Here is a 26,232-nt window from a genome sequence, read left to right as displayed (position 1 = left end):
AGCATGTCTAGTTGGCATTTCAAGCTGTATTCCTTGTGCACTGCAACTTTCTCTGAGCAAATAAGACGTGGGGATGCCCCTGTGCTCAACCAAGAAATACTGAGTCTCCCACTTTTCCTGAAATTGTCTGTGTCGTCATCAATCTTTCTCTTCACTGCAGGCTTTGATGAAGTCATGATGGAGGTATGACAAAATCTAATTCTGTAATAAACTCTCCCTTCTCTTCCTTAGGCCTCCGATAATGCAAGGGACAGCGGGCAGGAGCAGCGGAAATGATGTCTGCGCTAGGCGCAAAGTATTCGCGATTATTCGCTTACCGAATATTCACAATAAAAATTGCATTCGTAAGAAAAAAATCACATTAAACATTTCATACCCCGAACGGAACTGCTCGGGGTATGCGAATGTTTAATGCGATTTTTTTCTTACTAATGCGATTTTTATTGCGATTATTCGGTAAGAGAATAATCGCTAATACTGCGATATTCGAAGGCTGGCCGCGGGCCACAAAATGTTCTATGGAGGGCCTGCGTGCTGCGAGTTTGAGACCCCTGCACTAAAGTGATTCAGTTTCTAGAGGTAGTGAAAAGTACCCTAGGATTATGGACTTCGTGGATATATTGGTGTCTTCAGTGTGAAGTTGAAGGTGTAAAAGTTGGAGTAGTTTTTGGGCTGCTGTTAACTGTATCTTTATGCCCCCACTAGTCTGCACTTTTGGAACATTCAACTAATTGAGAATTAGAGATTCTGCTGGGAAGCTGCATACAGGCTGCCAACCCCAGTCTCTGAAACCTAAACATTTAACTCAGAATTTGAAGAAGAGCATAGTACTTCTTTAACTTAGTTTAACTTTAACTTTAAATGATAGGTCATTTGTTAAATTTTGGAAAATCTTTCGAATGATCTCATCTCAAAAACCAGAAAAAAGAAATTGTATCAAGGCTATTCTTTATAGGAAAAACAATGGCAGTTGTATACTACTTGCCAAGGTTACAGGACTGTTCTTTTAGGTGTAACATATTAAATATTAATAAATGGCAGTATATCCTTTGGATACTATACTAAAATATTTAGGTGAGGGGCCAAAGAGATAGCACAGCTGGTAGGGCTTTTGCTTTGCACATGGCTGACCCAAGTTCTATTCACAACATCCCGTATGGTCCTCTGAGCCGACTAGCAGTGATTTCTGAACACCACCAGGTGTGGCCCCAAAACCAAACATTTAGGTAAGTATTGAAGTATGGATAAAAGCAGATATGTGGAGGTTTTTATTTCTGTCATTTTATTGCAGTCATCAGTCTGGTCTACTTAACCATTGAAGAGGTTGTATTTTAAATGGATCTGACATATAAAACAGAACAGTTGCTGATTTTATTGCAGATAAAGCTGAAAATAAAGCCAGGGATATATACTTGGTATTTATTACATAGGATTTTAAATTTTGTTGTTGTTTTTGCCTATATTTTTTAAATGACTGATTAAATTGATGCTATAAACTAGGTGCCAGTAGAAGGTGCTTTAAGGAAGCCAGTGGAAGTAAAACACAGTATGACTGCTTGGAGAAATACTTCGTTAATGACTACCTTTGTATATGAAGATGAAATAATCATGAATTTTGAATTGGTTTTTGTTTGTTTGGGGGGGTTACACCTGTTATTGATACTCGGGTTATATTCCTGGATCTGTTGACTCAGGAATTACTCTTGTCAAGTGTTCGAGGGGCCATATGGGATACCAGGGATTGAACCGAGGTCACCTTGTGCAGGTGCCCTACCTGCTTTATCATCTCTCTGTATTCATGGTTATTCTGATTAACAGTCTGTAAAATAAAAATAGGGTCCACAAGTTGGGTGAGGCCACCCCAGGCACTGTGTTTCTAACCTCTCAGGTGGATGGCTCTGATGAAGCAGGGTAGCAGCAGAGAAAGAATACACCAAGCCAGTGAATTAATGTTTCAGTGGGAGTTAGTCTGCTTTTTTGTCTTATGGCCTTTCTCTGCCATGTGCTGCCTGTATGCCATGTGCTTTCTCAAGTCCAAACTAGCCTCTTTCTATATTATGCAGAGCCCCACCCCCCAGGGTAGGGGAGATCCTGTAATCCAAGTGGGCTTTTACATCCCAAAGGAAGAGGTTAGGGCAGGGGTCTCAAACTCCTGATAAGGCCCAAATTTTTTTTAAAAAATGGGAAGAGCAAATGAACATACATTTCCTCAAAGAAGAAATACAAATGGCCAAAAGGCACATGAAAAATGCTCCACATCACTAATTATCAGGGAGATGTGAATCAAAACAACGAGGCATCATCTCATGCCACAGAAACTGGCACACATTACAATGAACAAGAACAGTCAGTGCTGGAAGGGATGTGGGGAGAAAGGACCTCTCATTCATTGCTGGTGGGAATGCCATCTAGTCCAGTCTTTCTGAGAACAATATGGAGATTCCTCAAAAAACTGAAAATTGAACTCCAGAATGATCCAGCATTACCACTTTTAAGTATAATAACCTAGGAACACAAATTCACAATATAAAAATGCTCTCTGCACATCTATGTTCATTGCAGTGCTATATACAATAGCCAGAATCTGGAAACAACCCAGATGCCCAAAAACAAATGAGTGACTGAAGAAACTGTGGTACATATACATAATGGAAAACTATGCAGCTGTCAGGAAAATTGAAATCATGAAATTTTCCTATACGTGGATGGCCATTGAAACCATTATACTGAGTAAATGAGCTAGACACAGGGGTCTCAAACTCGCGGCCCTCGGTTTGCAGCCCTCCGTACAACATTTTGTGGCCCTGCCCTAGAGGAATCTTTTTTTTGTTTGGTTTTGTTTTAGTTGTTTGGGTCACATCCCCCAATGTTCAAGGCTTACTACTGACTTTGCACTCAAGGATTACCCTGACTTTGCTTCCTGCGGCCCCCAGGTAAATTGAGTTTGAGACCCCTGGTTAGGGGAAAACACTTTTCTTTAGGCTTTTAACTACATTCACCTACAACAGTCCATCTCATTAGGCAAAAGGCAAATCATTATCCTTACTAGGTTGGAAAGCTCCAAGAGGACCAGAGAAACTGAAAACTTCTATGCTTTTAGGGGGCACTTCTTTGATGCTTCAGTTCAGGGTCATTCTGGCAAAATTTGGGGGCCGAAAAAAATGGGTTTAATTTTTTTTTTGTTTTTGTTTTTGAGCCACATCCGGTGATGCTTAGGGGTTACTCCTGACTACACTCTCAGAAATCACTCCTGGCTTAATGGTATGCAGGGGTCTGTCCTGGGTCAGATAGCACACCCTACGACTGTGCTATTGCTCCAGCCCTAGTGGCATCTCTTGCTTGATAGGAGTTATTTCAGGTTATGCTTTGCTCCACACATATAAAAGAAGTATAAATCACAATGTCTAGGTTCCAGGTCACTTAAATTAATTTACATTAATGACATTAAGTAGGCTTTTTAAAAAGAACCTCCAACAAAATACTGTATTTAGACTTGTTTGCAGTTGTTCTGATGTTTGAGTAAACAGTCAGTGCTCTGAGCCATTTTCAGAACCGAAAGTGAACACCAAAGAACATACTCATTGACTGCTGCACTAGGAGAATAAAAAGAATAGGCTAATCACTCACTAGGCATACTATTCAGAAACAGAACAGGTTCAGAGAGAGCCAAGAGGTTAGACCGTGAGAACTTCCTACAGGTTTTTATTTTTCAAATAAAGTTATATCCCAGAACAAGAAGTGCCATTCTCACCATACTTGGAATACATATTTTCCATTTGGTTTTGATCTCATGAAATCCTATTCGCCAAGAAATTTCAACATAATATAGGCAAAGACCCGCCCACCAAAAATACTGTCTAAAAAAGATAATCTCATTTTCCTACATAAAGTACATACTAAAATTTCACAATTATTCTTATATATTTCATTCAGTACATTTCACAGTATCAAATCTCTCATGAGTTTCTTGTGGTGATCTCGAATCCTAACATGAAGTATATGTTCCAGTCTGATTTAGATTGTGTGATTCCTCTTTTCATGCTGATCAAGTAAATTTATGTTTTCCTGATTTTCGACTTTAAGAACTAAAAAGAAAAAGAAAAATTTGTTGAGAAAACAGCAGATCTCTTTTGATATACAGTCTAGAAATTACAATGCTCACAGAAGAGCACTGTTTTTCATGGCAACATAAAATATGGGTTGGATTCCTAATCAAGTATAGGATAGCTACTGCACATTAAATTGTTAATGCTTCAGTGAATTAAATAACTGTTCTTTAGAGCTCTGTAGTAAAGTTAGACTTAGTGCTTTTGAGGCATCTCTCCCAGTGGAACTAATGGGAGGCCCCTCTGCTAGTGTCAGCCTGGGGACTGGTGGGTCAGCAGAGCTTCAGTGGCCTTGCAAGCAGCGAGCAAATAGCCAGGAGTAACCTCTGAGCACTGCTGGGTGTGGCTCCCCCCCCCCCAAAAAAAAAGAACTAACAATTTATCTCTTACTTTCCCTACAGCCTCATTTATTTAAAATCTACACAAGGTTTTAAAGACACCTTAGAAAAAAAGACATCTCTAAGACTTAAAAAGTAGACCTGTTTAGGGCTGGAGAGACAGCACAGTGGTAGGGTGTTTGCCTTGCATGCAGATGATTCAGGAAAACAATGGTTCGAATCCCGGCATCCCATATGGTCTCCTGAACCTGCCAGGAGCAATTTCTGATTTCTGAGCACAGAGTCAGGAGTAACCCCTGAGCACAGCCCAAAAACAAAAAAAAAAAAAAAAAGACCTGTTTAAAGATCCTTAGACACCTGGGTATAGCCATGAAAAATTTCAGGACTTCGCTAGAAAGTTATATTGAATCAATATTGTCAATAAAGATGCCCAAACTGTGGTACTTTCTATCAAATAGTTGCTCAGAACATTCCAAAAAACTGTCACAAATGATAAAGGATGTTTATAATAAAGGATACTAAAGTGATATGAGAAAAGATGAAGTACATAAATCTGGATTAACTCCTATACTAGAAAAGGGATATGAGAAAAGGACAATTTGCTAAATACTTATAGATAACTGCATTGTATGAATATTTTTGAATATTTTGTTTTTATCACTACTGTAATTATGATGATAAAATGATGTTAACAGTTGGGAGCACTTAGATGAAGGATATCTGAAATCCTGCCTTTTTTGTTTTGTTGCTGTTTTGGGGTTTGGGGACCACACGCGTCTGTGCTCTGAGGTTTCTCCTGGCTCTGCACTCTCTTGGCTCTGCCAGGCTCAGGGGATCATGCCATGTGCAAGGCAAACACCTTGCCAGCTGTGTTATCACATTGGCCTCTTAAACTTTTTAGAAAATCAAGATTATCTTGAATGAATTAAATCCCAAACTATTTCAATAAAACATTAAAAGGCATAGCTTAGGGGCTGGAGAAATAGCATGGAGGTAATACGTTTGCAGAAGGTCGATGGTTCGAATCCCAGCATCCCATATAGTCCCCCGAGCCTGCCAGGAGCAATTTCTGAGCATAGAGCCAGGAGTAACCCCTGAGTACCACCACTGGGTGTGGGCCCAAAGCAATAAAAATGGTAATACACAAGGCCCTACTTCATTCTAGGTAGACTCAGCTATAGCTGGAACCCCAAGTCTCATTACTGATTTAAAGATAGTAGATAACTCAACTACTATGAAAATGAACAGCAAGAAAATCTAGCTTTAGTTCTTATGAGACCACTGCAGTGTTGGAATCAAATTCAAGGCTCCTTAAGTTAGCTATGCTGCCCATAAAAGCTTTTATGGTAAAGTAATATTCACAGGCAATCAAAAGAAAAAAAAAAAGGACAGGGTCCTAGAGCCAGAGCAGAGCAGGTAGGGAGTTTGCCTTGCATGTGGCTGATCTGGGTTCTATCCCTGGCATCCCATAAGGTACCCCAAGTCTGCCAGAAGTAACCCCTGAGCATTACTAAGTGTGCCCCAAAAACAAAACAGAACAACAACAAAAAAAACTTTAAAAACACTTGCCTATCAAATAACCCTAGACACAAAGGCAAGAAACTAGGAGAAAGTATTTGCAACTTCTTACATCACAGATATATGGCAATCTCCCTAACACTTAAGAAAGAACTTTTTGGCTGGTCCGAGTGCAGTGGTGTTTACAATTAATTGATCACAGCCATTTACAGATTTCTTTGTTCCTTCTCCACTCCCACTGCTTCACTTGACTAGTCTTTAAAAGAAAGAAAGAAAGAAAGAAAGAAAGAAAGAAAGAAAGAAAGAAAGAAAGAAAGAAAGAAAGAAAGAAAGAAAGAAAGAAAGAAAGAAAGAAAGAAAGAAAGAGGAGGGAGGGAGGGAGGGAGGGAGGGAGGGAGGGAGGGAGGGAGGGAGGGAGGGAGGGAGGGAGGGAGGGAGGGAGGGAGGGAGGGAGGAAGGAAGGAAGGAAGGAAGGAAGGAAGGAAGGAAGGAAGGAAGGAAGGAAGGAAGGAAGGAAGGAGAGAGAGAGAGGGAGGGAGGGAGGAAGGAAGGAAGGACGGAAGGACAGAAAGAGAGAGACAGAAAGAAAGAAAGAGAGAGAAAGAAAGACAGAAAGAAAGAAAGAAAGAAAGAAAGAAAGAAAGAAAGAAAGAAAGAAAGAAAGAAAGAAAGAAAGAAAGAAAGAAAGAAAGAAAGAAAGAAAGAAAGAAAGAAAGAAAGAGAAAGAAAGAAAGAAAGAAAGATTGTTGTACTTGTACAAATCTGATTGGTTTATGTTTCAATCCTATGTTACTAAAATAGGCCCTGGATTGAGCTATTATGAAAGGGGCCCTTGGGCTACTGTGAAGGTAAGAAGTGCTCAGGCCATGGGGGTATTGTTGGAAAGATGTGTGCAGAAATAATGTTAACCGTATATTAACTTCTGATCCTCAATAAAAATAAGCTATTATAAAAAAAAATAGAAGCAAAATAAAGGAATCAAAGTGACAGCCCTGCTGTGGAAAGATAAAACTCAGCCATTGCTAAAAATAGCGACCATAGCTGCTGATGAGAAAAAGAAACATCTGGTAGAAAGAATGCATTTATCAGGTGGCACTTTTGAGGTATCAGAAACATTTAGGGCATCATAACTGCACAGATGATATCCCTAAAATCTGGAGTAGAAAACACAAAGATTTAACATTTTAAGCATAATTTATCTCTATATTTATTTTGTATTTAATTTATTTAATTTAAATACATATTTAATGTATGGGGTTAAGCATAATTGTGCTTAATGTGTAATGCAAATGTCTTTTCTAATCTTAGTTATGGTATTTTTCAGATTCGGCCACCTATAAAGGTTTCCTTGTCTAAAGAGAAGGCTTTAAAATGAAAAAGAAAAAAAATATTCACAAAGAAAGAGTAATTGGTGGCTTGACAATAAATTAGTTCAGATGAATCACACACTGGAAAGACTATGTTCCACTTCTAGAGAAACCTGTATGAGTTCAGTAGTCTTATGCTACACTGAAAGCACAGAATTGATTAATAATTCAAAAGAATTGGAAAGTGATTTTTTCTAGGATTACTTAATGTGATGTCATCTCTGTAGATCCTGGTGTACATCATTTATTTTGGAAATGCTTAGAAAGGTATTTAGTTTTGCTTTCCGAGCATTAAATTCTGGTCTGAATATTATCATTGTTGTTTTCTCTTCTTTTTGACTGCTCTCTAGAATTTGTGATCCATTTTCATTTTTTCGCATTTTCCGTCGCATTGCAAATGTGCTTCCCTTCCCCTCCTTACAGATCTGTTCTTTCCTTTCTAGCATTTCTTGTCAGTGAAGAATTTGTGTTTTGTGTGATGGTTACTATTTATTCAATAAAAGTTTGCAAATTTCCAGTAAAAGAAAGAAAGAAAGAAAGAAGGAAGGAAGGAAGGAAGGAAGGAAGGAAGGAAGGAAGGAAGGAAGGAAGGAAGGAAGGAAGGAAGGAAGGAAGGAAGAAGAAAGAAGGGAAGGGAAGGGAAGGGAAGGGAAGGGAAGGGAAGGGAAGGGAAGGGAAGGGAAGGGAAGGGAAGGGAAGAAGGGAGGAAAAGAGGCCCGGAGAGATGGCACAGCGGTGTTTGCCTTGCAAGCAGCCGATCCAGGACCAAAGGTGGTTGGTTCGAATCCCGTGCCCCATATAGTCCCCCGTCCTGCCAGGAGCTATTTCTGAGCAGACAGCCAGGAATGACCCCTGAGCAATGCTGGGTGTGGCCCAAAAACCAAAAAAAGGAAGGAAGGAAGGAAGGAAGGAAGGAAGGAAGGAAGGAAGGGAGGGAGGGAGGGAGGGAGGGAGGGAGGGAGGGAGGGGGGGGGGAGGGAGGGAAGGAAGGAGGAAGGAAGGAAGGAAGGAAGGAAGGAAGGAAGGAAGGAAGGAAGGAAGGAAGGAAGGAAGGAAGGAAGGAAGGAAGGAAGGAAGAAAGGAAGGAAGGAAGAGGGGCTGGAGAGATAGCATGGAGGTAAAAGCATTTGCCTTGCATGCAGAAGGTTGGTGGTTCAAATCCCAGCATCCCATATAGTCCCCCAAGCCTGCCAGGAGTGATTTCTGAGCATAGAGCCAGGAATAACCCCTGAGTACGGCTGGGTGTGACCCAAAAGCCAAAAAAATAAACAAAAAAAGAAAAGAAGGAAGGAAGGAAGGAAGGAAGGAAGGAAGGAAGGAAGGAAGGAAGGAAGGAAGGAAGGAAGGAAGGAAGGAAGGAAGGAAGGAAGGAAGGAAGAAGGAAGGAAGGAAGGAAGGAAGGAAGGAAGGAAGGAAGAAGAAAGAAGAAAGAAAGAAAGAAAGAAAGAAAGAAAGAAAGAAAGAAAGAAATTAAGATGAAAGAAAGGAAGGAAAATGAAAGAAAGAAAGAAAGAAAGAAAGAAAGAAAGAAAGAAAGAAGAAAGAAAGAAAGAGAAAGAAAGAAAGAAAGAAAGAAAGAAAGAAGAAAGAAAGAAAGAAGAAAGAAAGAAAGAAGAAAGAAAGAAAGAAAGAAAGAAAGAAAGAAAGAAAGAAAGAAAGGAAGAGAAGAGAAGAGAAGAGAAGAGAAGAGAAGAGAAGAGAAGAGAAGAGAAGAGCTCTTTAAAACTGAGACAAGTGGCCAGAGTGTAGCTAATATGACTTTGATCCCTGATGTCCCTGCCAGGAGTGATTCCTGAAAGCAGAACTAGAAGTAAGCTCTAAGCACCACTGGGTATGGCCCCCACAAACAAAGAAAAAAAAAAAACCTGAGAATTTTTTTTAACAAAATCTGTATTGTTGGAATAAAATGGAATACGAGAAATAAATTCACAAATTTATCAATACCTGATTTGTGGCAAAGGATCTAAACCACACAGTAGAGAAAAGAGCTTCAACAAATGGGGTTGGGGAAACTGAACAGTCACATGAAAAAGAACTCAAACTCCATATACAGAGACAAGTTCAAAGTGGACTGATGACCTCAATGAAGACTTGAAGTCAAATTCAGAAAATAATGGTTAAAACATTTCATAATATTAGCATAACAACCTACTTTTGGGGACTCAACCCTAATAGCTATCAACAATTGAGGCCTATATTAAGTTAAAATCTCTACCATAAAAGAAAATAAAATGGTACCAAAGCTGCATTTCTAAAAAAAGAAAGAACAGGGAAATATTGCATATAATTAATTTAATGAGGGGTTAATATCTGAGATATAAGATACTGATAATTTGCCTACAACAATCAAAAAATAAGCCAACTGGAGCAAGTTACATAACCAGCTGGTCAACACAGTAAAAATGTTTATCATTAATCAAGGAAAGGTAAAAACCCCAGTGAGACAACAAACTGTAAAAAATACCTTCAGCAGCAGTAACATGTGGATTGAGTTTGTAGCCCGAGTTTTTTGTTTGTCTGGTTTTGGTTTTGGGCCACACCTGGCCACCTTTGGGTTATTCCTGGCTCTGTGCTCAGAAAGTCTCTTCTAGCAGGCTGAGGGGACCATATGGGATTCCGGGCATTGAACCCAGGTCCGTACCAGATTGGCTGCATGCAAGGCAAACGCCTTACCGCTGTGCTATCACTCCAGCCCCGATTGGGGGCCCATACCCAGCAGTGCTTACAGTTTACTCCAGGCTCTGTTTAGGAAACACTTCTGCCTTGCAGAGCTTTAGGAGCCATATGTAATGCCAGGACTGAACCTAAATCAGCTGCATGCAAGGTAAACGCCCTACCTACTATACTCTGGCCAGTTGTTTTTCATTTTTTGTTTTTGTTTTTTGAGTGAATTTGATTGAACAAGCCATTTTACTGATGATTTCTAATTAACCCTGAGGCAAAATCCTCCAATTCATTTCTGAGGGCTTGAAAATATGTTTTCTCGGGCTGCTTTATCTTTTCCCTCCTCCACTGCGCTTGCAGGGAAAAACTTTTAAAGGAAGCTAACAATAGTATGGTGGGATTCCTTATAATGGTCACTCCGGGTTGTGAATCATCACAACAGGAAATGAAAGGGAACCCATCTGCTCCATCTTTACCATTTAGTTTTTGATCATTCCACACAAGAGCTGCCTGCTTGTCTGTTTCAGATTCAGCTTCATTTTCATCCATGTTATAATCATCGTCTCCCACTTTTTTCTGGTTCCTTCCTAAAAATTAGCAGAGACAAAGTCAGAGACCAAGTAATTTCTCTCTTGGTATGAAAGGAACACCAGAGCCCACAGGCTACAGGATTACCCCAATCATAATATTTTACACTCAAAGCACTTTGCTTCCTCTCTAAAAAGGCCTGGACTTGGCTTATTCTCTTCTTTTTATTGCTCTACCTCAATCCTAAGTCTACATAAAACTGACCCTAAACAAAAGGCTATTATATTCCAAGTTGAAGAAGAGGAAATTAACTGAATTAACCCTCATTTTTTCCTTTAAAAAATATTTTGGCACTGATTTACAAAGCTTCCAGTAACAACTGTAGTATTCAATATTCAAACTACAAATCCACTACCAGTATCAGTGTTCTACTATCAATGGTCCATTGTTCTCTCCCTCTTCTTACCCTTCCACCTTAGCAAACTCACTTTAAAAATTATAGTGTAGGTCACATGTCTACAATAATGTTGACTGTTACAGTCTTAATGTACTGACCTCTAAACCACCAAAATGTCCAAGACTCTTGATCAAAATCATAGTGTTGCCAGTCTGCAACCTCATATACCCTTCATCACCAACTTTCCATTTCCTTGTGTCTATGCCAGAGAAGTGAGATATCTGGAAATTGTTTCCTTCTCCATTTTGACTTCACTTAATAGAATACCCTCCCATTCTTATCAAGGTGCATGATTTTATCCTTGCATGATTCTAGGAAGCTGCATAGTTTCATTCTTCCTATGGCTTCATAGTATTCCACTGTGTGTATGTGTGTACCACAACTTTTAAGATTTTTACCACATCAGGTGCTTAGGGATCATTATCTGGTGGTAGTCAGGGGATCAGATTTGTTGCTGGGGATCAAACCACAGTCAGCTTACCACACATTCTGGCCCCTAAATACTGTTTTAAATGGGGAGTTCTTTTTTTTTAATAATATCTCTTCTAGCTTATTATTTTTATAGGAATGCAACATATTTTTGTGAAGCCCTAGCACTTCTCAATTGATCAGTGTTCTCTGTGGGTGCTGAGTAGAGAAACTGCAGCTGCCTTCCCTCCTTCAGATACCTTTTGTTCACAGGCATTAGGAGGAAGTGTGTGTGTATATTCTTTGTGTGTGTGTGTGTGTGTGTGTGTGTGTGTGTGTGTGTGTGTGTGTGTGTGTGTGTGGTATACCTGTACAGTTACTTCAGGAGGGCAGCTAAAAAAGTATATTTAACAGAATTCATGACATGCATTCTTCAGAATGTAGGGGAAAAAAGGTCAATGAAAATTAAATTTTGGTGAAATAAGATGACTTCTGCAAATATCCCCACAGTCTCCAACTTTGTTATTGGATAGTACCAGAGCACTTATCTTCGAAAGTGCTGCTATTTAAGTGAAATCTTCCACATTTTCACAAGATTAAAGTATATTCCTTTAGTCCTAAAATATATCCCTTTCACCAACAGTTTGTTGATCTGTTTCCCATACTTTTCTTTGTTTGTTTTTGGGCCACCCCCCGTGGTGCTCAGGGGTTACTCCTGGCAGGCTCAGGGAACCATATGGGAAGCCAGGAATCAAACCCAGGCCCGTTCTGGGTCGGCCACGCACAAGGAAAAATGCCCTACTGCTGTGCTATCTCTCTGCTCCTGTACTTCTTTTCAAAAGGTAAAATTGCGTCAGAAAGGCAGGGTACAGTGTTCTTTTCCTTTCGAGCTTATATGGCCACTGATGTCTGAAGAAGTAAAAGTATGGAGATGAGATCAGCCTGCTTAGCTAACACTGGAGGGGTCTCCCTGTAATACACCCATCTTTCTCTCCCTGTTTTGGCCAAATTACCAAATTGTATGCTAATGTTTGAGCAAACTGCACAAGCACCTTCTGCCTTAAGGAGAGGCCAGTGGCAGCTATGGACCCTTTCACTCACCCTCTTCATCAGCTTCTGGCTCCTCCTGCCCATCACGAATGATCAGCTGGTCCCGCTCAGGTTCCTCTATCACCTCATTTTCCTGGCTTGCCAAGAAGGTGACTGACATCTGTGAGATCCGACCAGTGTCTCCAGCTTCTTCAATGCCCTGTCTGTCCATAGTTCTCCCTTCTGACTTGTCTGGTCCCTGACCCAGCTCTGGCGGCAGTCCCAGACTGTCCTTGCTGATGACCTGAATCTTGTTGGTTTCCTCTGTGCCTGGAACAATTTCATTAAAACCAAAACAAAAACTTCACACCAGTCAAATCCCAGACCCTTCCAAGGGGAGTGGATGCTGTGGGTATAGAGAGAAAGCTGCTCAGAAATTTGGTGACTTCTGCAGAAGACTCCAGGCTACCTAAGTCTTCTTCAGAACCAGGAGGAAGAAAAAAACGGTTTAGAAAAAGATTCCTTGTTTACATTGTCTCAGATACAGTGACAAGCTGCAAGTTCAAGAACTGTCAGGTTATCTGACTGTCACGTATGCTAGACCAGGGCACACTGTTGTCATAACTGCCTAGGACACAGCCACCTCCTCATAACCCAATAGTACCTCTGACACCCTGAATAAAAAGGCACAGTTTGGACCTTTCTTCATACAACTGCAGGGAAAGTGGTACTTAGTTTACAAGGGAAGGAACCTTGAATTCAATTCCAGATTCCCAGAGAGACTGTCACCTGCCAGCTAGTAGCAGGCCCATGCTCAGCAACAGCCTAGAGGAATAGCAACTCTGCCCTTGGAGTGTTTGCATGAAGCGCTAAATAGATTTAGGACTGTACCAAGCTCTGCTTCAATTTCTTACCTTGTCTCTTCAAATCCAGAGGCACCTCAAAGCTGGGGGCTGGTGTTTGGGGCTCACCATTGGCAGGCACCCTTCCTTTGGTTTGGGGTGGGCCTGCTTCCTGCAGCCTGGGTGGGGTTTCACTGGGCTCTTGGAGCTGAAATAGAAATACAGAACATCCAGTTTAGTGGCTCCATGACATAAACCTTACAAGAACCAAGAACCCCTGCAAAGCACTGGCCCACTTCCTCTTTTCTTCATGAGAAAAGCAAAACCCTTGGAAACTTTGCCCCTGACCTACACCAATCATGGACTGGTATTTTGCATAGGAGATGAGGCTGGGTCAAGATCTCCCAGAAAATACTATCCCCAGTGGTTTGACAATACAAAAATCAACTAGGTGGGGCCAGAGAGATAGCACAGCAGTAGGGCATTTGCCTTGCATGCTTCGACCAACCCAGGAAGAACCCAGGTAGATTCCCAGCATCATAGGAATCAGCCTGCCAGGGGCGATTTCTAAGTGCAGAAACCAGGAGTGACCACTGAGTGCCGCTGGGTGTGGCCCAAAAACCAATCAATCAATCAATCAATCAAAAGTTAAAAAAATCAACAAGGAAGAGGAGACTTGAGGGGCTGGAGAGATAGCATGGTGGTCAGGCATTTACCTTTCATGAAGAAGGTCAGTGGCTCGAATCCCAGCATCCCATATGGTCCCCTGAGCCTGTCAGGAGTGATTTCTGAGCATAGAGTAACCCCTGAGCGCTACCAGGTATGACCCAAAAACCAAAAAAAAAAAAAAAAGAGGAGACTTGAGCAACATTCTAATCTCTTAGACTCCAAAAGCTTCTAAGAGCACTGAATCCAACAAGAGCAAAATTTATCTTCTTCTCAAGCACATGTGGAATACTCTAATACAAACATGCTAAACCATAAAAATATAAGGCTCAAAATTTGTGACTGAAATTGTACAAAGTATATTTTATAATCAATATGATTAAAGTAAAACAATTTTAAAAAAGAACTTTGAGAAATTCAGAACTGTGGGGCCGGAGTGGTGGCAAAAGCGGCAGGGTGTTTGCCTTGTGCGCACTAGACTAGGACGGACTGCAGTTCGATCCTCCGGCGTCCCATATGGTCCCCCAAGCCAGGAGCGATTTCTGAGCGCATAGCCAGGAGTAATTCCTGAGCATTACCGGGTGTGGCCCAAAGAACAAAAAAAAAAATTTTAAATTGTGTGGAAATTAGATATTAGATAACATAAAATTAAATCATTGGTGGCTGGAGAGATAGCACAGCGGTGGGGCAGTGCCTTGCATGTGGCCGACCTGGGGAGGGACCCAGTTCGATTCCTGCCATCCAATGTGGTCCCCCAGCCTGCCAGGGGCGATTTCTGAGTGCAGGGTCAGGAGCGACCCCTGAGCGCCACTGGGTATAGCCCAAAAACCAATCAATCAATAGTTTTTTTAAATATTAAAAATAAATCTTTGTGTCAAATAAATCAAGGCAAATTAGAAAAATCCTTGAGAAAAAAAACTAAAATCATAAACTAATTAAGGCAGTAAAATCAGTACATAAGAGAAATTTATAGGGGTCAGAGAGATAGCAAAGCAGTAGGGTGTTTGCCTTGCACGTGGCTGACCCAGCCAAATTCGGTGTCTCATATGGACACCCGAGCCTATCAGGAGCGATTTCTGAGCTCAGAGCCAGGAGTAGTTCCTGAGCGCTGCCAGGTGTAGCCCAAAAACGAAAAAAAAAAAAATTAACTGCTAACTTTAAAATGACCTCAGAGTATAGGCTCAGTGAATTTTACTGAACATTTAAAGAATAATCATACCAAGTCTTACAACTCTTCTCAAAACGGAAGAATAAAAAACAATTCCAACACCCTGATGAGGTTCAGTCACTATCCAAAGCTAGACAACATTATTAAAGAATTAAAGCTATAGATAAAGTTCTAATGAATACAGACACCAGTATCTTCAATAATATCAGAAAATTAAATTTAACAACATATCGAAGGGTTATATACAATAAGAAAGCAGGATTTACTTATTCTGGGGCTGCAATACTTGTTTAACATGCAAAAATTCACTAACACCATATCAAAGAACAAAGGACAGAAAAATTCTTATTATCTGAATAGATGCAGAGAAAGACTTCAAAAGTCTACTCTTTTGTAGGGAAGGTTTGGGCTACACATAACAGTGCTAGGGATGGGCCAGGCGGTGGCGCTGGAGGTAAGGTGCCTGCCTTGCCTGCGCTAGCCTAGGACGGACCGCGGTTCGATCCCCCGGCGTCCCATATGGTCCCCCAAGAAGCCAGGAGCAACTTCTGAGCGCATAGCCAGGAGTAACCCCTGAGCGTCACAGGGTGTGGCCCAAAAACAAAAACAAAAACAAAAACAAAAAAAAAAAAAAAAAAAACAGTGCTAGGGATTTATTATTCTTCTATGCTCAAGAGTTACCCATGGCAGTGCCTAGGAATGAATCTGTGTTGTTCGCATGTAGGTACCCTTCTGTCTTAACTCCAGATTGGTACACAACTCTTTTTGACAGAAGCACTAAAAAAAAAAAAATAAGTGCATATGAGAATTTCCTCAATTTCGATAAATCAAGTGCAGTATTAAAAAAACGAAAACGGGGGCCGGGCGGTGGCGCTAGAGGTAAGGTACCTGCCTTGCCTGCGCTAGCCTTGGATGGACCGTGGTTCTATCCCCTGGTGTCCCATATGGTCCCCAAGCCAGGAGCGACTTCTGAGCGCATAGCCAGGAGTAACCCCTGAGCGTCACCGAGTGTGGCCCAAAAACCAAAAAAACAAACAAACAAACAAACAAACAAAAAAAAAAACGAAAACGGGACCAGAGAGATAGCACAGCGGTACGGTGTTTGCCTTGCATGCAGCTGATTCAGGACAGACACTGATTCGAATCCCAGCAACCCCTATGGTTCCCTGTGCCTGCCAGGAGCGATTTCTGAGCACAACACCAGTAGTAACCTCTGAATGCTGCCAGTGTGACTCAAAACAAAACAAAATAAACCAAAAACATACAGCTAACATAATAATGGTAAGACTGGCTGTGTTCTCCCAACAAATTAAAGAATAAGTCAGGTTAAAGATATCTGCTCTTACCACTTCTATTTAACAGTGCCAGGGCAAGAAAAATAAAATAATAAGGAATTCAAACTGAAATAAAAAGAAAAAAGATGTATGCTGATGTCAAACTTTAGATATAATCTTATATAGAAAATTTTGGGGCCGGAGAGATAACATGGAGGTAAGGTGTTTGCCTTTCATGCAGAAAGAAGTTCGGTGGTTCGAATCCTTGTGTCCCATATGGTCCCCCGAGCCTGCCAGGAGCGATTTCTGAGCATAGAGCCAGTAGTAACCCCTGAGTGCTGCTGGGTGTGACCCAAAAATCCAAAACCCCTCCCCAAAAAAAAAGAAAAAAGAAAAAGAAAATTCTGAAAAAATACAAAATGTACTTTCAGAACTAGTAAATAAGCTCAAAAAAGTTCCAAGTATGAAATTATATACTAGCAGTAAACAATGTGAGAATAAAATTAAGAAAATCTCACTTAAAACAGTTTCAAATACTTATAAAATTTTTTGGTTGTTTTTTTTTGTTTTGTTTTGTTTTTGTTTTTGTTTTTGGGTCACACCCGGCAGCGCTCAGGGGTTACTCCTGAATCCAGGCTCAGAAATCGTTCCTGGCAGGCTCGGGGGACCATATGGGATGCCGGGATTTGAACCACCGTCGTTCTGCATCTAAGGCAAACGCCTTACCGCTGTGCTTTCTATCCTGCCCCAACTTATAAAGTTTTTTAAAAAATTTTTTGGGGTGAGGGTGAGCCACACCCAGTGATGTTCCAGGTTACTCCTGGCTTTGCGCTCAGAAATCGCTCCTGGCTCAAGAGACCATATGGGACGCCAGGAATGGAACCCAGGTGGATCCTGGGTCAGCCGTGTGCAAGGCAAACGCCCTACTGCTGTGCTATTGCTCCGACCCCCAAAAGTTTTATATTTTTTCACTTCTGAAAAATACAAAACACTTTCAAAAAAATTTTGTGAACTGTGTTTGAATCACAACTACTGGTAGGGTAGTTAATAGAGTGGGGGATGTGGGGAGGGGATGACTCCCAGGGATTGATTAGCTGTAGGCAGAGCGGCACCTAAAGCCTGTACTATTTCTCTGGCCTCATTATTTTGGTGGTGTTTTTTCGACAATTATTACTAAGAGAACTGGCTAGCCACATGCCAAACTATACAGTTTGACTATTGTCTTACACCGTATATACAAGGTGGGCCAGAGAGATAGTGTGGATGTAAGGCATTTGCCTTGCATGCAGAAGGACGGTGGTTCAAATCCCGGCATCCCATATGGTCCCCTGAGCCTGCTAGGAGTGATTTCTGAGCATAGAGCCAGGAGTAACCCCTGAGCTCTGCCGGGTATGACCCCCCCCAAAAAAAACAATATATACAAGGTAAATTAACTCAAAATAGGTCACAAGTATATATGTAAAACATAATACCTTATGTGGGAGGAAAATGTGCCCTGAACCTTACCCCTACCTCAGACTATCTCAAAAGACTTAACGGGGATATCTATATTTTCTTTGTATGTCTCTGTAGATCAGGGGTCTCAAACTCACAGCCCGCAGGCCATTTGCAGCCCTCCGTACAACATTTTGTGGCCCTGCCCTAGAGGAATCTTTTTTGTTTTGTTTTGTTTTAGTTGTTTGGGTCACCCTCCAATGTTCAAGGCTTACTACTGACTTTGCACTCAAGGATCACCCCGACTTTGCCTCCTGAGGCCCCCAGGTAAATTGAGTTTGACACCCCTGTTGTAGCTGCATTTCCTTAATAGTTATAACTCTTAGTGATTATTTCCATATGTAAGGTACCCTCCCCGTCCCCCATTTTTTTTTTTTTTTTTGCTTGTGTGGTTCTCCTTAGTAGGAAATTCTAGTAGAAAAGTCTTGCTTGGGATAAGACCTCAGGTCAAAACCAGGTAGCAGAGACTGTATAGCAGCATATAGTTTATACCCACAAATGCACCAATAATATAATATGACTTCGTTCCTGTTTGCATAGGTCCACTAAAATGGAGAAATGTTATGTATAGAAAGAAGTTCTTATCTAATAGCGATAAGAACCCATAAATTTTATAATGCAGTGTACCTACCACCCTAAACATTTGTCATGGGGACTTGACTTAGACCTCAATTGATAGGAAATCAACTGTCCAACCCCGAACCCTGGATCCCAACCTTAGAACTGGCAAAGTTCCCTACACCAGCACCAAGAACCAAGCTCCCCACCCCAGAGGGTGATTTCCTTTTTAATTTCCCCAATGTTTACTGCACCTATGCAAAAAAAAAAAAAAGCCGCATCTGCCCCAGCTTTGTTTTCTCTTTTTATCCTTTTTGCCTCTTTTAATTTTATTCATAGCTTCTAGATAGGGGCTCCCACATTTTTTACAGAACAACAGAACATGAATTATCTTATTCTAACTTATATTTCTATGTCCTCCTACAAATTGAGAAAAAAAAAAAAAGTGGATGGGATGCAGTAACCAAATGGTTTCAGGAGCATTGAATGGAAATAAAAATACTCAAACCAAATTCAACAACAATAGAATCAAGAGACCCAAACTATAACAAGATATACACTAAATGGACCTGTTACACTAGCAGACCAGAAGACTAAGGGTGGAGGTATGGGATTCATGCTGAGAACTATGGTGGAGAGAGGTCAACATTGGTTGTGGGAATGACCCTAACTCACTGTCACCTGAAATACGACTGTGAAAAACTTGTAATTCACATTGTTTTCAATAAAAAACTTGAAAAAAAAAAAGAACAACTAATACCTTAGAAGATAAGATGCCAGCCATTCTTAAGCACTGGTCAGTATGATCCAACAACATAAACCAGGACTCTCAAGGCCTGAGTACAGAAACTAAGAAGACAGAGCAATGTAAGAGAGAGTATTGGGGCCAGGATCTGTTGATATCTTAGAAATCAAACTCCGGGGCGGAGAGATGGCATGGAGGTAAGGCGTTTACCTTTCATGCAGAAGGTCATTGGTTCGAATCCCGGCGTCCCATATGGTCCCCCGTGCCTACCAGGAGCAGTTTCTGAGCACAGAGCCAGGAAAAACCCCTGAGCACTGCCGGGTGTGACCCAAAAACCACAAAAAAAAAAAAAAAAAGAAATCAAACTCCCATACCCACAGGGGAGAGCAGAGATTAAAGTAAATCAGACAACAGATAGGGAGCAGATAGATCTGAGGTGACCAGAGGAAACCTGGCCGTTCTTTTTGTTTTGTTTTGGGGCCACACCTAGTGGTGCTCAAGAGTTATTACTCCAGGCTCTGCACTCAGGAATTACTCCTGGAAGTGCTCTGGGGACCATAGAAGAGACAAGAGATGGAACTTAGGTCAGCTGCGTGCAAGAGAAAGGCTCTAAACACTATACTATCACTCCATCCTTAGGATCCTGGACTTTCTTAATAGAAAAATCTAGAATCCAGGCCAAAGTGATAATACAAAAGTTAAAGCACTTGTCTTACATGAAGCCAGCCCCAGCACTGCAAAGGCACCCAAGCACTGCTACATGTGATCTGTGCAGAGCCAGAAGTAAGATCTGAACACTGCCAAGTAGAGCCCTCAAACCGAACTAAATTAGAATTACCTGCTGTTTTTCTTTTTCATTCAGTTCTCTGAAAGCTACATTCTTTTTGATGGCTTCTTCTATTCGCTCTTCACACTGCTCCTTCACCTCTTTCATTTGATTGATGCATTGGCTTCTTTGATCAAAGAAAGCAAAAGAAAAGACAAGTGGTTAATCACTATGTAATCTTTCTCTGCTGTGACTGTGAAATCCACTTCAAAAAACAAAACTCATCTCTTTCTTGCTTCTTCTCTGCACTTAAAGTGGGAATTTGGGCAAGGCAACCTATGTATTTTTCAATATTTTCAACAAGAAAACTACAGCTAATTAAATACACTAAAAATATGCCACATGATTCTAAAATAAATACACTAAAAATATGCCACATGATTTTAAAATAAGTGACTGATTTTGTCTGTTTGTTTTGTTTTTTGGACCACACAAGTGACACTCAGGGGCTACTCCTGGCTCTGTGCTCAGAAATCGCTCATGGCTTGGGGACCATATGGGACACCGGGTAATCGAACCGTGGTCCGTGCTAGGTCAGCTGCATGCAAGGCAAATGCCCTACCACTGCACCACCACTGGCCCTTAAAACAAGTGAATTTGATCTGATAAAAAATTTTAAAGCGGCCCGGAGAGATAGCACAGCGGCGTTTGCCTTGCAAGCAGCCGATCCAAGACCAAAGGTGGTTGGTTCGAATCCCGGTGTCCCATATGGTCCCCCGTGCCTGCCAGGAGCTATTTCTTTTTTTTTTTTTTTTTTTTTTTTGGTTTTTGGGTCACACCTGGCATTGCTCAGGGGTTATTCCTGGCTCCAGGCTCAGAAATTGCTCCTGGCAAGGAGCTATTTCTGAGCAGACAGCCAGGAGCAACCCCTGAGCATCTCCAGGTGTGACCCAAAAACTAAAAAAAAAAAAAATGTTAAAGCAACCACCAGGGGCATGCCTTGCTGGCCAAACCAGACAAACCAGATTTAAACCTTGTCACTACATATTGCCCCAATATGGTTACCACCAGGTGTGATCCCTGAGCATAAAGGCAGGAGTAAGCCTAAGCACAGCACAGTGTGGCCCAATAACTTAAAAAAAAAATTAAAAACAAATTAGAAAACAAAAATAAGGGACCGAACCAGTGTGACTGTTCTAATGGGAACAACTGATGTTCAGAGTACCATTAACAAAATATGCTTGGGGCCGGAGAGATAGCACAGCAGTAAGGTGTTTGCCTTGCATGCAGAAGGTCGGTGGTTCGAATCCTGGAATCCCATATGGTCCCCGAGCCTGCCAGGGGCGACTTCTGAGCATACAGCCAGGAGTAGCCCCTGAGTGCTACTGGGTGTGACCCAAAAACAAAAAAAAAAAAAGAAAAGAAAAATATGCTCATGACAGATACCTATAAGGGGCATGTTTCTGACTACCAAGATGATGGTCAACAGACTGTTCTATTACATTCTTGGTAGAGCATTTAGAAATTGTCTGCTCATGGCATGGAGATGAGAAGGCATGAGGTCATCTGAAACCCTGACTCTAAGTACTTTAGGGAGAAAAAATGCAAGGCAGTGCTAGGATGGAATACAGGTATCACCTTAGGGATGAGCGATAGATATAAGTGATGACAATGACAAAGTACTATCATTACATAAACAGGCCTAACTTTCAGCTTTCTCATTCTTAGCATTGCTTAAGGATGAGATCTGACAGGTATACAAACCTCCAGAAATTATAAACATAAATGCACATTTATCTATTACAAATACACTAACAGGAAGCCATACTACCAGAGTCCAAAAAAGGGAATACAAATTGAAGAAAAATCACTTCTCAGCTTTCAATTTTTTTTTTTTTTTTTTTTTTTTGGTTTTTGGGTCACACCCGGCGGTGCTCAGGGGTTATTCCTGGCTCCATGCTCAGAAATTGCTCCTGGCAGGCACGGGGGATCATATGGGACGCCGGGATTCGAACTGATGACCTTCTGCATGAAAGGCAAATGCCTTACCTCCATGCTATCTCTCCGGCCCCAGCTTTCAGTATTTTCTATCACTGCTAGTAAGCATTCTGTATGGGACAATTTGGGGCACAATGAATCAGCAACCTCTAGCCAGAGAGTGTTTTCATTCCATCTAGCATCTTTTTTTTGTTTGTTTGTTTTGTGTTTTTTTTTTTTGTTTTGGGGTCACACCAGGCAGTGCTCAGGGGTTCCTCCTGGCTCTACGCTCAGAAACTACTCTTGGCAGGCTTGGGGGACCTTATGGGATGCCAGGATTCGAACCACAGTCCTTCTGCATGCAAGGCAAATACCTTACCTCCATGTGATCCTTCAAGACCCCTCCAGCTAACATTTGGCACATGCACCATCAACCCAGACTGGAATATTCTACTCACTGCCTGAGGGCACTTTCGGGACATACAGTTCAGCCTTTCACTGGAACTTGGCTGATATTAAGCTATCTCAAATCTCCTGAGGCCATATCCATTTATTGTACTTTTTTGTGGGGGGGGGGGCACACCCGGCTATGCTCAGGGGTTACTCCTGGCTATTTGCTCAGAAATAGCTCCTGGCAGGCACGGGGGACCATGTGGGACACCGGGATTCGAACCAACCACCTTAGGTCCTGGATGGGCCGCTTGCCAGGCAAACACAGCTGTGCTATCTCTCCAGCCTCATTGATTGTACTTTAATCAATAAAATGGAAATATGTGAATGAATGAATGAAGCTTAAGGCATTTTATTTACTTATTTTGAGAGAGTCCTTCCAAGGGCCATTCCTTCTGACACTCATCAAGGTGCATCCAGCGAAGAAATATCACCTGTTGGGGGGCCATGGAAGGACCAGGGAGAGCTGGGGGCTCAACTCTGATCCCCATTAATGCATGGCATCTGAGCTCTAGTTCTTTACAGCATCTTCCCAGTCTGGCCCTTCATTTCTTCAGGATGAATCTCACTGATTTCTGGTCTCACTTGGCATTTCTCAAACCTGAGCCTCAGTATTACTTATGCTTTGCAGCCAGGTGAAGCTTTGTCATATAAGCTGTCCTGTGCACCGTAGGAAGCTTAGCAGCATCCTTGGTCCATATCCATTAGATTCCAAGAATACCTCCCTCTGGGCTGCGACAACCAAAAATGTGCCTGAAGACTACCAAAGTCACCTGCAGACAAAGTTACTATTCACCAAGAGTCACTGGTCTAGGTAACAAGACTCTGTACACATTATCTCCTTGTATCTCTTTTAAATCCACTGCAGAAACTATATTTATAATCTATAGGGTTTCTTGGTTTCATCTGCATTTTGTTTAAATATTGCATAAATTGATGGACATACGGAGATATAAAAATCCCCCCAAAGGCAATAGTGTGAATAACTATTTCTCATACTTCACTGGTTCTTTTTTATTTATGTTGCTTTTGGATCACAAGAGCAATACTCAGTGGTTACTCCTAGCTTTGCAATCAGGATCTCGCCTGGCAGTGCTGGGTGGACCATATGGGTGCCTGGGTTAGAGCATGCAAGGAAAGCACCCTACCCACAGTACTATTGCTCTGGCCTTCTACTTCACTGATTAAAATACTCTCAGGGGGGCTGGAGAGATAGCATGGAGGTAGGACATTTGCCTTGCAAGCAGAACGATGGTGATTCAAATCCCGGCATCCTAGATAGTCGCCTGAGCCTGCCAGGAGTGATTTCTGAGCATAGAGCCAGGAGTAACTCCTGAGTGCTTCCAGGTGTGACCCAAAAACCAAAATAATAATAACAATAATAATAATAATAAATGCTCAGAAGGAAAATGAAATATAATACAGTAGGTAGGTTGTACTTGCCTTATATGCAGCTGACTCAAGTTCAATCCCCATTACCCTAAGCCCTCATCAGAAGTGATTCCTGAGCACAGTACTAGAAGTAAGCCCTGAGCATCACCAAAATCCAGTGTGTAAACACAAATCAAAACCTAAAAAAAATAGGGGCTGGAGAGATAGCATGGAGGTAAGGCATTTGCCTTGCATACTGAAGGACGGTGGTACGAATCCCAGCATCCCATATGGTACCCTGAGCCTGCCAGGGACGATTTCTGAGCATAGAGCCAGGAGTAGCCCCTGAGCGTTGCTGAGTGTGGCCCAAAAACCAAAAATAATATAATAATAAATTAAAATAAGTAAATAATTAAAATTAAAAACAAGTCCTTTCAGAAGGCAATCATTAATTTATTTGATTTTATTTTTGGTGTTTTGGGCCAAACCTGGCAGCGCTCAGGGGGATGCCATGGATTAAACCTGGGTCAATACTCCTAGCTCTGCGCTCAAAAATCACTCCTGGCAGGCTCAGGGGGATGCCATGGATTAAACCTGGGTCCGTCCTGGGTCAGTCGCATGCAAGGCAAACACCCTACTGCTGTGTTATCCCTCCAACCCTATCAATTTATTTTAAGTGGCATACAAACTTAGAAGAAGTTTAGAAGGAAAAACTCCAGAATAATAAGTTTTAAGTTATATACTATTATATGATATCACACTAGTTATAATGATCACAACTTAAAAGTAACCCAACAATGAAATGGTGAATGAAATTTGGGATCTCCATAGTACAGAGACCAGATAGCTATTTCTTTTTTTTTTTTCAGATAGTTATTTCTCATATTTCGTTTTTATGATGCAAGAAAGTCTTTATTGAAACTTATTTAGAAAGATGTAAAAGGAGAGACAGGGAAAAGTATATGTTTGTGAGAGAACACAAGCTCAGAGAGCAAGACATTTGTAATATTCTGAAGCAAGGAAGGCAGGATATAAGTTAGTAAAAGAACACATGCCTTGTGTGTGAAGACCTGGGTTCAATTCATGAACTACACAGAAGCAATATGGACTTTCAGTTACAAGTAAATAACAAATCTACTTAAAAATTTTCATGGTGACATTATATAAAAAATGCACATAAGGGCCCGGAGAGATAGCACAGCGGTGTTTGCCTTGCAAGCAGCCGATCCAGGACCAAAGGTGGTTGGTTCGAATCCCGGTGTCCCATATGGTCCCCCGTGCCTGCCAGGAGCTATTTCTGAGCAGACAGCCAGGAGTAACCCCTGAGCACCGCCGGGTGTGACCCAAAAACAAAAAAAAAAAATGCACATAAAACTGAGAACCTACTAGTGGACTAAAGAGAAGTAAATTAACAATGGCAGTCATTCTGGTGATGTGGTGGTCTCTGATTCCAGAGTCCTTGTGATTGAGCATGTTGCTATGAAGGAAAACTACAAAAAATTATCTTACTAGTTTATTAATGGCCTTAACATTTATATTTTGGAGGGCCATATCAGTATACTCAGGGCTTACTTCTGGCTCTGTGCTCAAGGATCATTTCTGGTGAGGCTCAGGGGACCAAATGGGATGCAAAGGATTGAACTCAGGTAAGCTATGTGCAAGGTGAGTGACTTACCTACTATATTATTACTTCAACCTCTAGGTTTAGCTAATTTTTTTAAATCTTCTTATTTTGTTTTGGCCATAAAAATACATCAGGAACATCATTTCTATAAGTGAAAACTCTGCTGTAAGAAAAGATTTCTGGGGCCGGAGAGATAGCATGGAGGTAAGGCGTTTGCCTTTCATGCAGGAGGTCATCGGTTCGAATCCCGGCGTCCCATATGGTCCCCCGTGCCTGCCAGGAGCAATTTCTGAGCCTGGAGCCAGGAATAACCCCTGAGCACTGTGACCCAAAAACCACACACAAAAAAAGATTTCTTTTTTGGAAGGGGGAAGGTTGGGTTTTACCCACTGATGCTCAGTCCTGGATGCTTAAGGCACCATTAGTGATGCCAATGATTAAACCCAAACATCTGCATGTAAATCATATAGTTTACCCCACTAAGCTGTCTCTTTGGCTGTAAGAGATGATCTTAAGTGTTATCACTACATATACTTAATAGATATATACATACATATATATGCACACACACCATACACAACATAGTTCAGACATATATAGAAGCACACATCAAATCATACCATATACACACACTCCACATATCCACCTCACATGTACCAAAGACAGACATATCACATTATCACATAACATACTCCACACATACAATACAAATATACACCCAATGACATGATGGATAGTTAATTAACTTGACTGGGGAAATCATTTTGTTTTTGTTTTTGTTTTTGTTTTTTGGGCCACACCCGGCAGTGCTCAGGGGTTACTCCTGGCTGTCTGCTCAGAAATAGCTCCTGGCAGGCATGGGGGACCATATGGGACACCGGG

At 41.4% G+C, this 26,232-nt stretch overlaps 1 protein-coding gene across 1 annotated transcript in view; it reads right to left on the bottom strand.

The window, feature by feature from the left end:
- Nucleotides 1-4,014: 4,014 nt before the first annotated feature.
- The window catches only part of GOLM1 (golgi membrane protein 1), a 61,463-nt gene continuing 39,245 nt past the window's right edge, over nucleotides 4,015-26,232 (bottom strand). The window contains exons 6-10 of the mRNA XM_049784388.1: nucleotides 20,001-20,115; nucleotides 13,330-13,465; nucleotides 12,488-12,745; nucleotides 10,470-10,580; nucleotides 4,015-4,085 (exon numbers count right to left, since the gene is read on the bottom strand). Of these exons, the coding sequence (XP_049640345.1) occupies nucleotides 4,015-4,085; nucleotides 10,470-10,580; nucleotides 12,488-12,745; nucleotides 13,330-13,465; nucleotides 20,001-20,115 (691 nt within the window). The remainder of the gene's footprint in view (nucleotides 4,086-10,469; nucleotides 10,581-12,487; nucleotides 12,746-13,329; nucleotides 13,466-20,000; nucleotides 20,116-26,232) is intronic.

The sequence above is a fragment of the Suncus etruscus genome, chromosome 1, assembly GCF_024139225.1.
Source record: "Suncus etruscus isolate mSunEtr1 chromosome 1, mSunEtr1.pri.cur, whole genome shotgun sequence".
Classification (NCBI taxonomy): Eukaryota; Metazoa; Chordata; class Mammalia; order Eulipotyphla; family Soricidae; genus Suncus; species Suncus etruscus.
This window is presented reverse-complemented; position numbering and strand designations above follow the sequence as displayed.